Below are 12,905 nucleotides of genomic sequence, written 5' to 3' on the forward strand. Positions count from 1 at the left end.
GTCGTCACGAAAACTTTCTATAATTACAAACATTAATAAAGTGTGTGTGTGTGTGTCTGTGAGAGTATATTTGTTTGTTTTCTCGATTCTTATTCCATTTAAACTCCCTAGTCTTGTAATTAGCACTTATTAAATATGCTTAGTGCTTTCCTAATCTATAATTTTACTTACTTTGAATTATTGTCCCTTCACATGCAAAATATTAAAAATATAATTAAAATAAAACAAATAATAATAGTAACTTAAAATATTAAACTTTCAAGAATATAAGTTTGTGAAATATTTTTCTTAAAAAATACAAGAATTCCACACAGACTAAAAACAAAACAAAATCAAAAGTTTGATTTGATAAGCCAAACCAGCTTAGATTTTACGACTATACACAATCCATATTATTGTGTGTTGGGTTCTTGCGTCGTTTTCTTTATAAGCTATTATTGATGTGTAGAAAGTAAGAACAAATTGTTACTACTGTATTATTGTAATTTTTTACTAATTTTATATTAAATAAAAAATATTTATAAATATAAAGAAACATGATTAGATTTATTTAAGACATTTAATATTTTTATTTAATGACTAAAATTTTTATTTATTGGTGGGGGTAGTTGGGTCTGAACGAACAACATCAAACGACGACTTTCCTGCAAGTTCGGAAAAGAACATGAAAAATTTGAATAAAATAAATAATAATAATAAAAAGACACGTTTATCGTTCATCTTCTAAGCTTAATCTCTGATCAATGTCAAACATCTCCAATTGCAATTCCTTTGAGTGCTGGCAAAGCTTTTGAATTGTAGTGCCTCTTCCCTCTCTTTACCCTTCCGGGTATTCTTCTCACTTTACTTTCCTCAATGCAAATTGGTTCTTAATTATGCTCACTTTTCCCTTGATTGTGTGTTATTCTGGCTCAGACTTTGCTGTTTTGTTTTCCGTTTCAATATTTTTTTTAAGTTGTTGTTGGGTTGTTTCTGAATCTGATCACGAGATTCGTTTGGGCAAAAGTTTCTGATATTTCCAGCATCTTGTTTTGTTTGTACTGTATTTACCTTTATGCAATTTGATAACTTGTTCTACAAAGATGTAGATTTTATTGTCTTGATTTTTCATCCAATCAAATTACAGAGAAGGGATTTTGGAAAGGTCTCACCTTCATTAGTTCAGCTTTAATTTTTGAACAATAGTTTATCTGTTTGAAATTTGGGGTCATCATTCCCAAAAAACAATAGAACTTTCTAGGGACATTATTGGGAGGAGATATGACTGATGAGTGTATTTTTTGTTTCTTAAAAATAAAAGGTCACATGCATGTTTGGATTAGGTTTTTTTATTAGAAAATAATGGCTTATTGTTCAGAAGCTCTTTCACAAAGTTGTCAAAAATAAGTAATTATTTTCTCAAAATAAGCTAAACCAATCATGCACATAGATTATTCTTTCTTCTTGTCATTGCATACATTCGTGATATTTTACATGTTGTAGAGATATTGCAGATACAGCAGGATCATGAGTGCGTCTAACAGCACCCCTTCTGAAAAGAAACACGTACGAATTGATGTTAGTTCTGATACTGTATGTCCATGGTGCTGTGTTGGCAAAAGAAATCTAGATAAGGCCATTGCTGCATCCAAGGATAAATACGACTTTGAGGTCTAATACTCTTTCTTCCTCTCTCTATGTGTTTGTGTGTGTATCTTGGACCAAAATATGTGTGACATTTCTTGTGTTAATTTTCTGTTTAACTGGAATTACAGATAATATGGCACCCCTTTCAACTTACCCCGGATGCACCGAAAGAAGGCGTTGACAAAAGAGAGTTTTACAGAAGCAAGTTTGGATCCCAATCTGAAAGCATGGCAGCTAGGATGTCTGAGGTTTTTATTTTGTTGATCGTTCTGTGTTATCATTGGTTGTACTGTGTATGTTTCATCCCAACAATGAATTTTGAGCAATTCATTTTTACGTCGCTTTGGTATTTGGCAGATCTTCAAGAGTGTTGGTTTGGAGTATAGTTTGGCTGGACTCACGTAAGATTGAGAGTGGTTTTACAATTCATCAATGGACAAACTTGTATAAACCAATTTAGAAGTGTTGTGTTCTGAAAAAAAGTTGTCCGAGGTTCAACTAACATTGTTTTAATTATCCACAGGGGAAACACTATTGACAGTCATAGGCTTATATATTTTTCTAGACAGCAGGGTCTTGACAAGCAACATGATCTAGTTGAAGAACTTAACATTGGCTATTTCACACAGGGAAAATTCATTGGTGACCAGTAAGTGATCTTTATGGTTGTTTTCTCAATTAAGGCCTTGGAAGGGATGTTCATCTGTATGGATTTTTGTAGATGAATTGTTTTGCTTTTTGACAGATCAATGACTATGAATACTCACTTGACATGTTACTTTTTTTTTTTCATTTCTGTGTGGTTGAATATCTTATTTTTATACACTTCTTGTGGAATATTAAAACTGCAAGCTGATTTCTTCAATGGAGGTTCATTTAAATATTAAGGTTTATGTACAATATATAACAAATCCAAATACTAATAAAGTGGAATTGAATGTTCAATATGAACTAAATTGGGCCATAGAAAATGGGATTTCAGGGTGATCATTTGTGGTAGGATTTAGCTGATATTGCAGGACATATGTACGAAATGTCTTCATATCTGGTTCATAAACTGATAAACATTATCATTTTCAATTTGGATGCAGTAAGTTTCTTGTGGAATCTGCTGCAAAGGTTGGTATAGAAGGGGCAGAAGAGTTTCTTAAGGACCCCAACAATGGATTGAAGGAGGTAATTGTTTTTATAAGCAAACTCCTCTACATTGTATTTAAATTCAAAAGATGCCTAAAATATGCTTTATTTTATTTGTATCATATTTGAATCAGTAGGCATTCTAAGTTCTAACTTCAAAATTCTTAATGTATTTTCTTCATTTCGATGTCAAAATGGGAGCATGATCATTTTTAATTATGTTTGGATTCACGCTTAATGGAGATAAATTCGTGTTCACTTCAATGCTACTAATTGTAACTTCTGCAATGGATCTACATTAATTGGTTTTTCAATGTGTTTCCAAACTCGGACTAGTGTGTTAGACAATCACATTCACCTTAGCAATTGAATTTGATAGCATCAATGCTGATCTTGGTTTCCATGACTCTAACTAGGTTGAGGGGGAGCTCAAAACATACTCAGGAAACATTACAGGAGTTCCATTTTACGTGGTAAGTGTATACAATATTAAAATCGCCGTTTGGTTTTCTGATTCATAATGATAAGAACCAAGCAAATTGAGTAATTTAATCATTTGGCAGATTAATGGGATACACAAATTGAGCGGTGGACAACCCCCTGAAGTCTTCTTGAGAGCTTTCCAAATTGCTACGAGTTGAATTTCATCTCCTGAGTTTCTTTTGTCCTCTATATAAAACAATAAAACGGTGAAACCTTGGAAATAACAAGTGCTATATCATACTCTGTAGAATGTGAAATATCTATTGATATGTAAGACAAAATTCTTCTATAGTTGTCCTATCCAAAGTTTATCCATTCTGGTCACTGCACGCGTACCAGATGCAGCAATAATAAATCGAATGACTTCGCCTATTTAATTGACATTGCAGTCTTCCTAACAAGCCTACAACCAACAATTATTCAATTGTTTGGTTTTTGTTAAATTCAATATAAAAATAGCTTTTAAGCTACATAATCTTTCTGCCGCATTTTGATTATCAATTTTTCTGAAAACAAAATAGGAAATCAAGGTACATTTGACACTTTAGTTTTGGCTAGGTTCATTCTGTTGTCCAATGACGTTGAAGTACCTAAGGAAAGAAAAAAATACGAGTAGCGGGACATGGCTTTTTTTGGACGATGCTTTTATTAACAATGAATTAGTGTGTGATTAAAAAAATCAAACATATATCAAATCACCTTACCTTAAATTCATTTTAAAACAAAATAAATTTTACAAAATTAAATACATTTAAACTCAAGTTTACCTTCAATTGCTTTTGACTATTGCAGTATGCATACAAATCTGAGAAAATTATGCAACCCCTCTGCCTGTTATGGCGACAAAAATGTTATAAAATCCCTTGTGTTAAGATGGATTAAACTGAATGTATAAGCCTATAAGTTGATCAGTTTAAATTTACTAGTTTAAGAGAATATGTTTACATGCATTTTTATTTTCATATTTACTTTACTTGATTTTAAAAATTAGCAATGTACTAATTGCATTAGTTCAACATTTGTTCCCATTAATTCCATGCAAATCGATTGGGAAAAAAACATCTTTATCCCTCCCTCTCGTCATTTGTTAAGGGGCAAAAAGAAACGGTTCCAACTTCCAAACTCATAACAAACGACAAAAACAAACCAAAAAAAAATAAAAAGAGGGGAAATTCTTCGATAACAAGGCAAACTGTTAAAACATTGACAAAGTTTCCATCTAAAATGGCATTTTCGTTTAACCTTGGAAGCTTAGAAAAGAGATAAAAGTATAAATATAAAACCAACTTGGATGAGATTGAGCAAACAATGATGGTGAATAAAACTTAAATATTTACTATACATGATAAGAGCTTAATCTGAAATATTCACAATATATACTTGAATTTTCTTTCCTTTCTTCGTTGTTGGCATCATCTACGACGTGAACCTTTTTGATTAAGTCGTTTCATCGAATACCATCACCTACACCAAAATTAAAAATAATTAAATAAAAACTATGTTTCATTAGACTATGCAGCTTTTAGGTCACCAATCTAGAATGCAAACATTATCAATACACGAATTATTATTCAAATTCTAACTCTCCAGTCATGCTCAGCTCAAATATTTTCAAATGCAGAACATTATTTCAGTTTGATCAATATAAAATAACAGTATAATGATAAATGATTGTGTCAATTGAAAAATATTATTAGAATCAAGCTGAAAGAGTCAGATATGTAATTTGAGAAACAAGTAGTATTTCACAATTCACATATAAACAGTTTCAATGCACGGTAGGTGGAAGTCTATGTCAGCTAAAATAATCAGTATCGAGCTAAAGCAGCTCCAACTTATGGCATGTTTATGCCTTTCCATCCCCAATGATTATATAAAAATTTGTGTGGGAAGTTCATACCATTTCATTGTTTAATAAACCATGCCATCAAGTTTATAGTAACTAGTAACTCAAGTCAACAAATGAGTGTCACATACAGAAAACCTTTCAGTCAGCAAGGTGATAGTTGCTAATGACAACACCAGATACACTCTCACCCTTGTGTAGTTCACTTGTACAAGTTTACGAAATGACATCTAAATAAAGTTTGATCAGCCCAGAAAATTGATGGTAATATGTACCAATGAACTACAATTGTACTACTAGGATAAGAGACAAACTAATTTGTCATCAGATCTAGTAGCATGTTAATTGCAAAATAGTTTTCACTAAAAGAGGGGAAAAGGCTTATAAGAAGTTCCATGAGACATTGCAAGACATGGAGTAATTATAATAACTAGTTATTGTAGAAGAGAAATGAAATATTCCTGTTATTTATTATCATAAACAAATCCTTTATTATTCAATATGCAATGCAAGCCCTTCTTTTGAATCTACCTTTCATCCTTTAATTTCTTTTCATTTTTCAATTCCGTTGAAGAACATTTTCTGTATCAACAAAATCACACCATGTAAAGTAATATGAAATTCATCCCAAATGATTATTCTATCAAGGCAATTATGCAGCAAAAAACATAAATTTTATATTGATATGCGGCAATATCACAGGCCCTTTCCCTCATCACCAACACCTCTATCATTCTCTTTCCTTTCCTGTTTCCCCTGTTTTGAGAGGAACAGATCAGGGATTTCATTGGATTTATGAAGCCACCAAATGTGATGCTCATAAAACCAAGATCAGGGACCAGAAAAATGTCTCTGACACCAGGGGTGGCATTTTCTGTTAGACAGACAGACTTAACAACTGGAATGGAATGAAATAATTAACATCATTTATAGAACTGAACCCTATTAGGTTTACAGAACTGAACCACAGACATGGCCAATTTACTGGTTTCTGGTTCAACCGACTGGTCCTGCCTGATTCTTGGCCTACTGACTTTAAGTGTTCCATGATCTAAAATTTATGACATGCTAAGAGTCATTTCAGTGAGAAAGAATTCAGAAAATATCAAGTATTACCTTCCCACAAACAGGACAGTTGTCACTTCTTTCCATCCACTCATAAATGCAACCAAGATGGAAATGATGAGAGCATTTTGTCAATATCTTTGGATTCTCTTCAGTGTATTCTGCAAGCAAAAAATAATTGAAAAAAATATATAAGAATCTGATAAAGTTCCAATTCTCAAAATAGTGTTTCCTGGCTAACAAGTACAACATTTTGTTTACAACAAGTATCATATGTTTACAAGCACAAGTAATAATCAGAAAGTTGGCCTCCTGTGTTCCCATGCTAAAGTTACATTCTAATTTCTAAGCCAAAACCATGTCAATATTAATAAATTATGCTTTTCTACTATTTCGAAATCAACTATGGCATAAAGAAACCATTGCACAAAACATATTTTATTCTATCTAATTATTCAAAATATCCAGCTTTCATTTTTGCTCATCACAATTTAAGGGATGGAAGGCATACATGACAGAATCTCAATATCATTTACAACAATTACACAACAAAATAAAAATATAATTTCCAGAAAACAGTGTACAAGACAAGACATGTAAAAAAGCATCCAACAGACCTAGTCATTAATAGTGCGCTCGAGCACCATTAAAACAGAAGAACGCCAAGGAGCAGCCCCTAGTTATCCATTCACTGTTTTGGAGTGTTTTGAAATAGCAGGAATTGCAACTGCTATTCTTTACAGGGCAAAACCTTCTATTTGCCCACCCTATTTTGCGTAATTGAAGCCATTTAATAGAATATTTTAGCTATTTCACCATATTTTAATTTTTATATCTAAAGCCACGTTTCTGATTCAAGACAAAACGTACCCTTCTTTCATGCGTGTATTGGAGAGTTGAGACCAAAAAGCATAATTAATGTCATTACCAATCTTGTCCCTTTCCAACCAGCCCTCTGCACTTGAGCATTGTTACAGATAAAGCCTCCCTTTCATTATCACAGCACAACCCACATTTTGTCTGTGATCTGTTCATGTCCTCACAAATTCAGAAAGGCCGTTCTTCTTTTTCTTACCAGCATCTCCATGTAGTTCTTTTTCTGTTTCTTTCTGTGTTTTGTTCAGAGAGAGTCTCACATGATGTGTTCTTTATATTTTTGACGAGATCTCCTTTTTAAAAATTTAATTTCAGAGCTTTAAGGTTGCAAGAGGTTTCATGGTAATCCTAGATATAATGATAAGATTGCTGCCTAGTGACATGAGGTCACAAATTCAAATCCTAGAAATAGCCTCTCTGCTTACAGGAGTAAGGCTGAGTACATCTACCCTTCCCACCCCCAATAAGCGAGAGCCTCAGGCATTGCACCACTCTTTTTCACTCCATAATTTTAGTTGTAACTGTCTAGTATGATTTTAATTATTCATTCTCAATGTCTTTTTGGGTAATTTTATTTTTAAGCATTCATATACGAGTAGTTTAAATGATCTAACTAGTAAGAGTTGCATCTATAATCTTAAGTATAACAGCCATCCCGAGGTACCAGTTTTGGAGTTGACCACTCTGCATTGCTATCCAGGATTGATAATGATAACTTTGCTACAGACCAATATTTCATGCAAAACTTAGTCACAATCCCATTACCATGTGACTTCTGATGAAAATTCAAGTATAAATTTAAAAAGAAAAACTACCTTCAAGACAAGTTGGACAGACATCCTCCTCTTCTGATGATGAATCAACAAGCGCAGCTCCAGTCGTAAGTTTTGCCGATGAAAGTCGCACAGAGGACTTAGAACGGTATTCCTTTGATCCATCTTCAGAAATATCATTCCATTTACCACCCGAATTTATAGATTCTGAGTCAGCATCTACATCACCTCTTAGAGGTTCTGACTCCTCATTCAAATGACTTGAACCCTTCTCACGTCTTGAAACTAGTCCATCACGCTGTGAACGGAAACACCGGGGATCTGCATCATAAGGCAAGGGCCTTGGAGGAGAACGGTACACATCAGATAGAGAATTATCAAGTGAAGCTGTAGAAGTCATAGATGCTGCACCCTGTATAGATGAAGGAATTGAATGCACTTCCCCTCTATGGAATATTGAGGTATACTGAAATTTGAGGTGGATTGAAAAAGAGTTAAATTATATTATGGAGTACAGCTGTCATCAATATCAAGATAGGGCTAAAATATTCTTCAAAGTATTATCTGCTGAATATTGATGTACATAGCAATCAATACAATGGAATTAACACCAAATTATTTCAATTAACAGTTGCAGCAAAGCTTTCCAAAACTAAATTATAGGTGATTATAATTTGTTTTTATTTGAGTTTTTGTGGCCTTCTTACAAGCAAGTTAACGCCAGAGCCTTAAAAAAATCCCTCCCACAATAAGCTAAGGGGTAACTTAAATTTAAGACTCACTTCTAACATTGATAGTTCTCATAAGTCGCAACATTTAACTTAGATTAGCAATTTAGCACAAATGCTTATATGCAATCCATCAGCATTTTGTAGTGTTTCGGATGATTGGGACATATAGTTTAAGACTAAAACTAAAGAGGAAAATACCAGCAAACCCCCGTATACGACCTTATCAATTACAATACTTTTTCACATTATATCGTCCTGAACAAAGGAATAACAGAGAGGAAGCATATGTACAACAACACTAACAAAAAAAAAAGCTCCTAAAAATGAAACAGGTACGTTTTCCACTTTGCAGAAATGGAATTCCAGCACAAATAATACACTAAGACATGACCTAGACAACAAATTCAAACTATGGACAGGACAACATTCAAAAAGCAAAACGAAAGAAATGAGGGAATGGCAGGGAGTTAGAGACATGCCACATTCAAAAAGTGCTGTAGGAAGCAACTGATACACACACAGTTCCTATATGCAGGATTGTTTGGATTCATGTAATCTTCAAGATCACCAGCATTCAAACAGCTACAAACAGAACCCATTGTTCAAGCTTCAATATCGTTCTCCCTTTCAACTAAAATTTTTCTCACTCCTTAACTCAATAGATCACCAAAATATTGAGTTTGCTACATGAACTCTCTGAGACAAAGACCCCAGCAGCAGTAATCGATAACTATGGTTTCGAAAAATAAATAAAGGAGAGAGGATTCTAAGCTCGCAGAAGTCCGACCGCCTCCGCAAACCAGTACCCTCCCTCTTCTGTTCAGATGATCTGTAATATGGATAAACACACACTGATTCTCTTGATCACCTGAAACACACAACAGAACTGAATAAATATCAATGAAATCATTTGGCAAAGTTGAACTAGAAGCTTCTAGTCACGCAAATTTGACAAATCAAAATTAACAAATTTTTCCAAGTACTAAGCAATGCAACAAACGTTGATGTTCCAAATTCAAAGCATCATGTATACAAAACACCGTTGGTAAATCAGGAGTTCAGGACTCAACAATAGCAACACATTGTTATTTTCCCTTTAGGTGTTAAAAAACAAGTAAGATAAAACTTAGAGAGCAACCAAAAGAAATGAAAAAGACTAAGGCAACGTAAGATGTTTCAACTGGAAGCTATAATTTGTTCAATGTTCCTTCAAATTATGGGAAAAAATGATTCTTTACTTCACTGGTAAGCTATGTAGTACAACACCATTCAGCTGCAAAATCACAATCACTATTCTGAGACAACAACACATAAACTATCAAACAAACCACATCCTCCATTCCATGAATCGGAACATAAGGAGAAAAAAACGAAGCGGCAAAATCGCAAGCATCAATCATTCAGGCACATAAAAAAACACACCTGAATTTCCCATTAATTTAACAACAACAACAAAAACGTAACGGAGAAAAACATCCAAATTGATGAACCCCAGAAAAAAAAAATAGATACCCAGTTAAAATAAGAAGGCAATCAAACGATAAAGGGTAAGCGAGGAAGAAGACAAAAATTGAATTTTCAAAACCAAACAAAAAGTACCTTAAAGAGAGGGAGAGAGAGAGCAATTGTTTCTGAAGGAACAAAGAAGAGAGATATAGAAGAGTTGAATTAGGAAATCGAGTTTTCTAAAAAGGGGTTTTGGAATTTTCGGCGAAATTTGCCAGAATGAATGAATGAATTTGCTAAATTAAAATTTTAAAGGAAGCAAAACACTTGTCTTTCTCTTTCTCTCTCCTTTTCGTTACCTTCGACCTCGGTGGGTGGGTCATGGATAGAGGAATCTATATCTCTTCCAAACTTTATGTGACTTTCTTTTTTAATTTTAAAAATTTAAAATATCACAAGTTGTAACTGGTGTTCTTTTTCTCTACCTCCAAGTACAGTATGACAGTCTATATATAGCAGATACATTATATAAGCAAAATAATAATAATAATAATTCCAATATTGAATTAATGACAAAATGCATGTCATATATATTAAATTATACATTTATATGCATTTGGTATAATTTATTTTATTGTTTCTTTAATAAATTGTTATAGTTTATACCTTTGTTTAATGTTTTTCTTCTTTAATTCGTTCATTTATATACAAGTACTCGAGTGATAATCAATATAAGTTTATATTTAAATATTTAAATAAAAATAGTGTATTAACTTTAAACTTTAAGTATTTAAAAGAAATTAATTTGTAAAAAAATATAAATAATTTAGTTTACCAGCGACAATGGTGGAATACAAGGATAAATGCAAAACAGATAACGAAGATACCAAAACTATTTCGTAACTAAATCAAAGAAACAAAAAACTGATATGCATAACAACTTGCTAAAATAGAGGTAATGTTTTTAAAATTTCTTTTAAAAAAATAATACTATTAAAATATATTTATTATAAAAAAAGGATGAATAAACGAAAATTGATATGTAACTAGGTTTATATATATATATATATATATATATATATATATATATATATATATATATATAACTTTTAGTTGCTCTTAAGATTTGATTTTGAAAATTACAAAAAAGATAAATTTTTTAAAATAATATTATCAAAATAGATTTATTTTAAAGAACGAAAATTGATGCTAGGTTAAAAAAATATAATTGTAAAAGGATTCTTTCTCATTCCTTTTTCACTCGTAATATTTTAATTTTTATTTTGGAAAAATTAATGTTCTATTTTTTATATTGTTTAACATCATGACTAAACCCAAAAGTTAGAAATTGCCCTTTTAAGTTTAAAATTATATTATTTTTATGTTCCGATTAGGCTTATTTTGTTGATTTTTTTTATTCATTGGATTTAATCGATCTTGATAATGTCTTAAATAATTTCATTTATGGTAGTGACATCTTATTTAATTAACTAACCTAGGAGATAAATTATACTAAGGATTTAAAGAATATTAATTTCTTATTTTTAATGAATTGTTAAATTAGTAAATTTATTAATTAATTATTTTTTTATATTGCCTTGCACAATTATTGTAAAAATAATTTGAGTAAGAAATAATTATTATTATAAGATTATTAAGTGTTAATATAAAATTACATTATAATCAGAAAAGAAAACATGTTTAACAAATTAAAAATTAGACAAGTAAAACATGATAATATAGGCTTTTCATATTTTTTTTCTTAATTACACACTTTTGTAAAATATATATATATATATATAATTTTTTTTCACTAATCAAAGGTGGGTTAAATTACCTAAAAACAAATAAACTTACATAAAAGGGTTTAAGAGTTTAGGTTCTGTAGGAATCTAAACTAATAAACGGACAAATAGAAAGAGAAACTTTATCAAAACAGCAAAAGTGAACACTATCCTCTATACTTATCTTAGTCAGCATATTGATTGACTTTCCTCATAATATAGTTAAATTGAATAAAGGGAATATATTTCAACAAGTCTCTAATATTCTTAATTAGAAAAAAAAAAGGGATGATTATAACACTAAGAATTTAAAATTAAAAATAAAAACTCTTAAAATCAGTTTCAACTTAAAATAATACAGATATTTGCTTGAATTATAAGATGTATTTCTAACCAAATTCTTTAAACCTCAGCTATAAGAGAAAAACAAAGAGAAAGATTGTAAAAACTAAAATAAACTTGATCATGATTATCACAAATAAAACCGTCACAATTTATCTTTCAAAAGTTATAATAAAGAACATTATTAATATTGTACTTTATTTTATAAGATTAATAGTTTTTGTTTTATCAACTTCCTATATAATTTTTTCAAGTCAAGTTTCTAATAAAAAATATTATTTAATTAAATAGTACAATCTTTTTATTATATTATTTGTTTAATAAAAGAGTTAAACATTAGCTTGATCTACTACTGAATTGTACAAGTTTAGTTAATATGCAATTTAAAAACAAATGAATTTTCACAATAACCTTCGTTAATAACAACAGGAGTTAAAATTTCAATACCAACACGACGCTTTAATTGACTTACCTTTACATTAACATGTTTAACTTATTTCTTTTACTCATGAATTTTTAAAATATCAAACAAAACAATTTTTTTCACAATTTTGAAGTGAACTTTTCGTATACTACCAGATAATTCCTACGAAATATATAAAAGAAATTTTCAAACAAAATTTTGATCTTTAAACATTAAATAAAAGATTAATTATTCCAACATAAAACAATATTATCATGTCAATAAAATTTAGTATTAGACAAACCTTATTATTAATTCTTTAAAATTTTTTAATATATTAATTTTTTTATAGCTGATAAACAATATACAATAATTAAAACGTGTCACTAACAA

General features: G+C 30.8%; 2 protein-coding genes across 10 annotated transcripts; one reads left to right on the forward strand and one right to left on the reverse strand.

Moving 5' to 3' along the window:
• Positions 1-705: 705 nt before the first annotated feature.
• LOC113861184 (uncharacterized protein YwbO) lies at positions 706-3,731 on the forward strand. Of its 5 annotated transcripts, none has more exons than XM_027493834.1 (8): positions 706-829; positions 1,483-1,650; positions 1,755-1,874; positions 1,984-2,027; positions 2,150-2,275; positions 2,718-2,802; positions 3,180-3,236; positions 3,327-3,624. In XM_027493834.1, exons 2-8 carry the CDS (start codon positions 1,507-1,509, stop codon positions 3,402-3,404), a joined length of 654 nt encoding a protein of 217 aa, XP_027349635.1. In that variant the 5' UTR covers positions 706-829; positions 1,483-1,506; the 3' UTR covers positions 3,405-3,624. The 5 variants fall into 5 exon arrangements, with proteins under 5 accessions (XP_027349635.1, XP_027349638.1, XP_027349639.1 ...); XM_027493837.1 differs by having other exon boundaries at positions 720-829; positions 1,483-1,545; positions 3,327-3,472; XM_027493835.1 differs by having other exon boundaries at positions 726-829; positions 1,494-1,650; positions 3,327-3,731.
• Positions 3,588-10,384, reverse strand: LOC113861182 (E3 ubiquitin-protein ligase At3g02290-like). 5 transcript variants are annotated; one of them, XM_027493830.1, is made up of 6 exons: positions 10,137-10,254; positions 9,776-9,787; positions 9,017-9,405; positions 7,849-8,272; positions 6,209-6,318; positions 3,588-4,710 (listed from the first exon to the last, which is right to left on the reverse strand). In XM_027493830.1, exons 3-6 carry the CDS (start codon positions 9,134-9,136, stop codon positions 4,684-4,686), a joined length of 681 nt encoding a protein of 226 aa, XP_027349631.1. In that variant the 5' UTR covers positions 9,137-9,405; positions 9,776-9,787; positions 10,137-10,254; the 3' UTR covers positions 3,588-4,683. The 5 variants fall into 5 exon arrangements, with proteins under 5 accessions (XP_027349631.1, XP_027349632.1, XP_027349630.1 ...); XM_027493831.1 differs by lacking the exons at positions 9,776-9,787; positions 10,137-10,254 and adding an exon at positions 10,343-10,384; XM_027493829.1 differs by lacking the exon at positions 9,776-9,787 and having other exon boundaries at positions 10,137-10,355.
• Positions 10,385-12,905: the final 2,521 nt, after the last annotated feature.

The sequence above is a fragment of the Abrus precatorius genome, unplaced genomic scaffold, assembly GCF_003935025.1.
Source record: "Abrus precatorius isolate BTA unplaced genomic scaffold, Abrus_2018 Scaffold3, whole genome shotgun sequence".
Classification (NCBI taxonomy): Eukaryota; Viridiplantae; Streptophyta; class Magnoliopsida; order Fabales; family Fabaceae; genus Abrus; species Abrus precatorius.

What these genes read in the sequence shown, in the direction of transcription:
- LOC113861182 (XM_027493831.1), bottom strand. Translation starts at nt 9,136, where the DNA reads ATGGGTTCTGTTTGTAGCTGTTTGAATGCTGGTGATCTTGAAGATTAC. An exon ending in TACAGCACTTTTTGAATGTG is followed by an intron (nt 8,273 to 9,016) that starts GCATGTCTCTAA and finishes CTCAAATTTCAG; the next exon opens with TATACCTCAATATTCCATAG. An exon ending in ACTGTCCTGTTTGTGGGAAG is followed by an intron (nt 4,711 to 6,208) that starts GTAATACTTGAT and finishes ATTTTGGTGTAG; the next exon opens with GTGATGGTATTCGATGAAAC.
- LOC113861184 (XM_027493834.1), top strand. Translation starts at nt 1,507, where the DNA reads ATGAGTGCGTCTAACAGCACCCCTTCTGAAAAGAAACACGTACGAATT. An exon ending in AGGATAAATACGACTTTGAG is followed by an intron (nt 1,651 to 1,754) that starts GTCTAATACTCT and finishes CTGGAATTACAG; the next exon opens with ATAATATGGCACCCCTTTCA. An exon ending in TGGCAGCTAGGATGTCTGAG is followed by an intron (nt 1,875 to 1,983) that starts GTTTTTATTTTG and finishes GGTATTTGGCAG; the next exon opens with ATCTTCAAGAGTGTTGGTTT.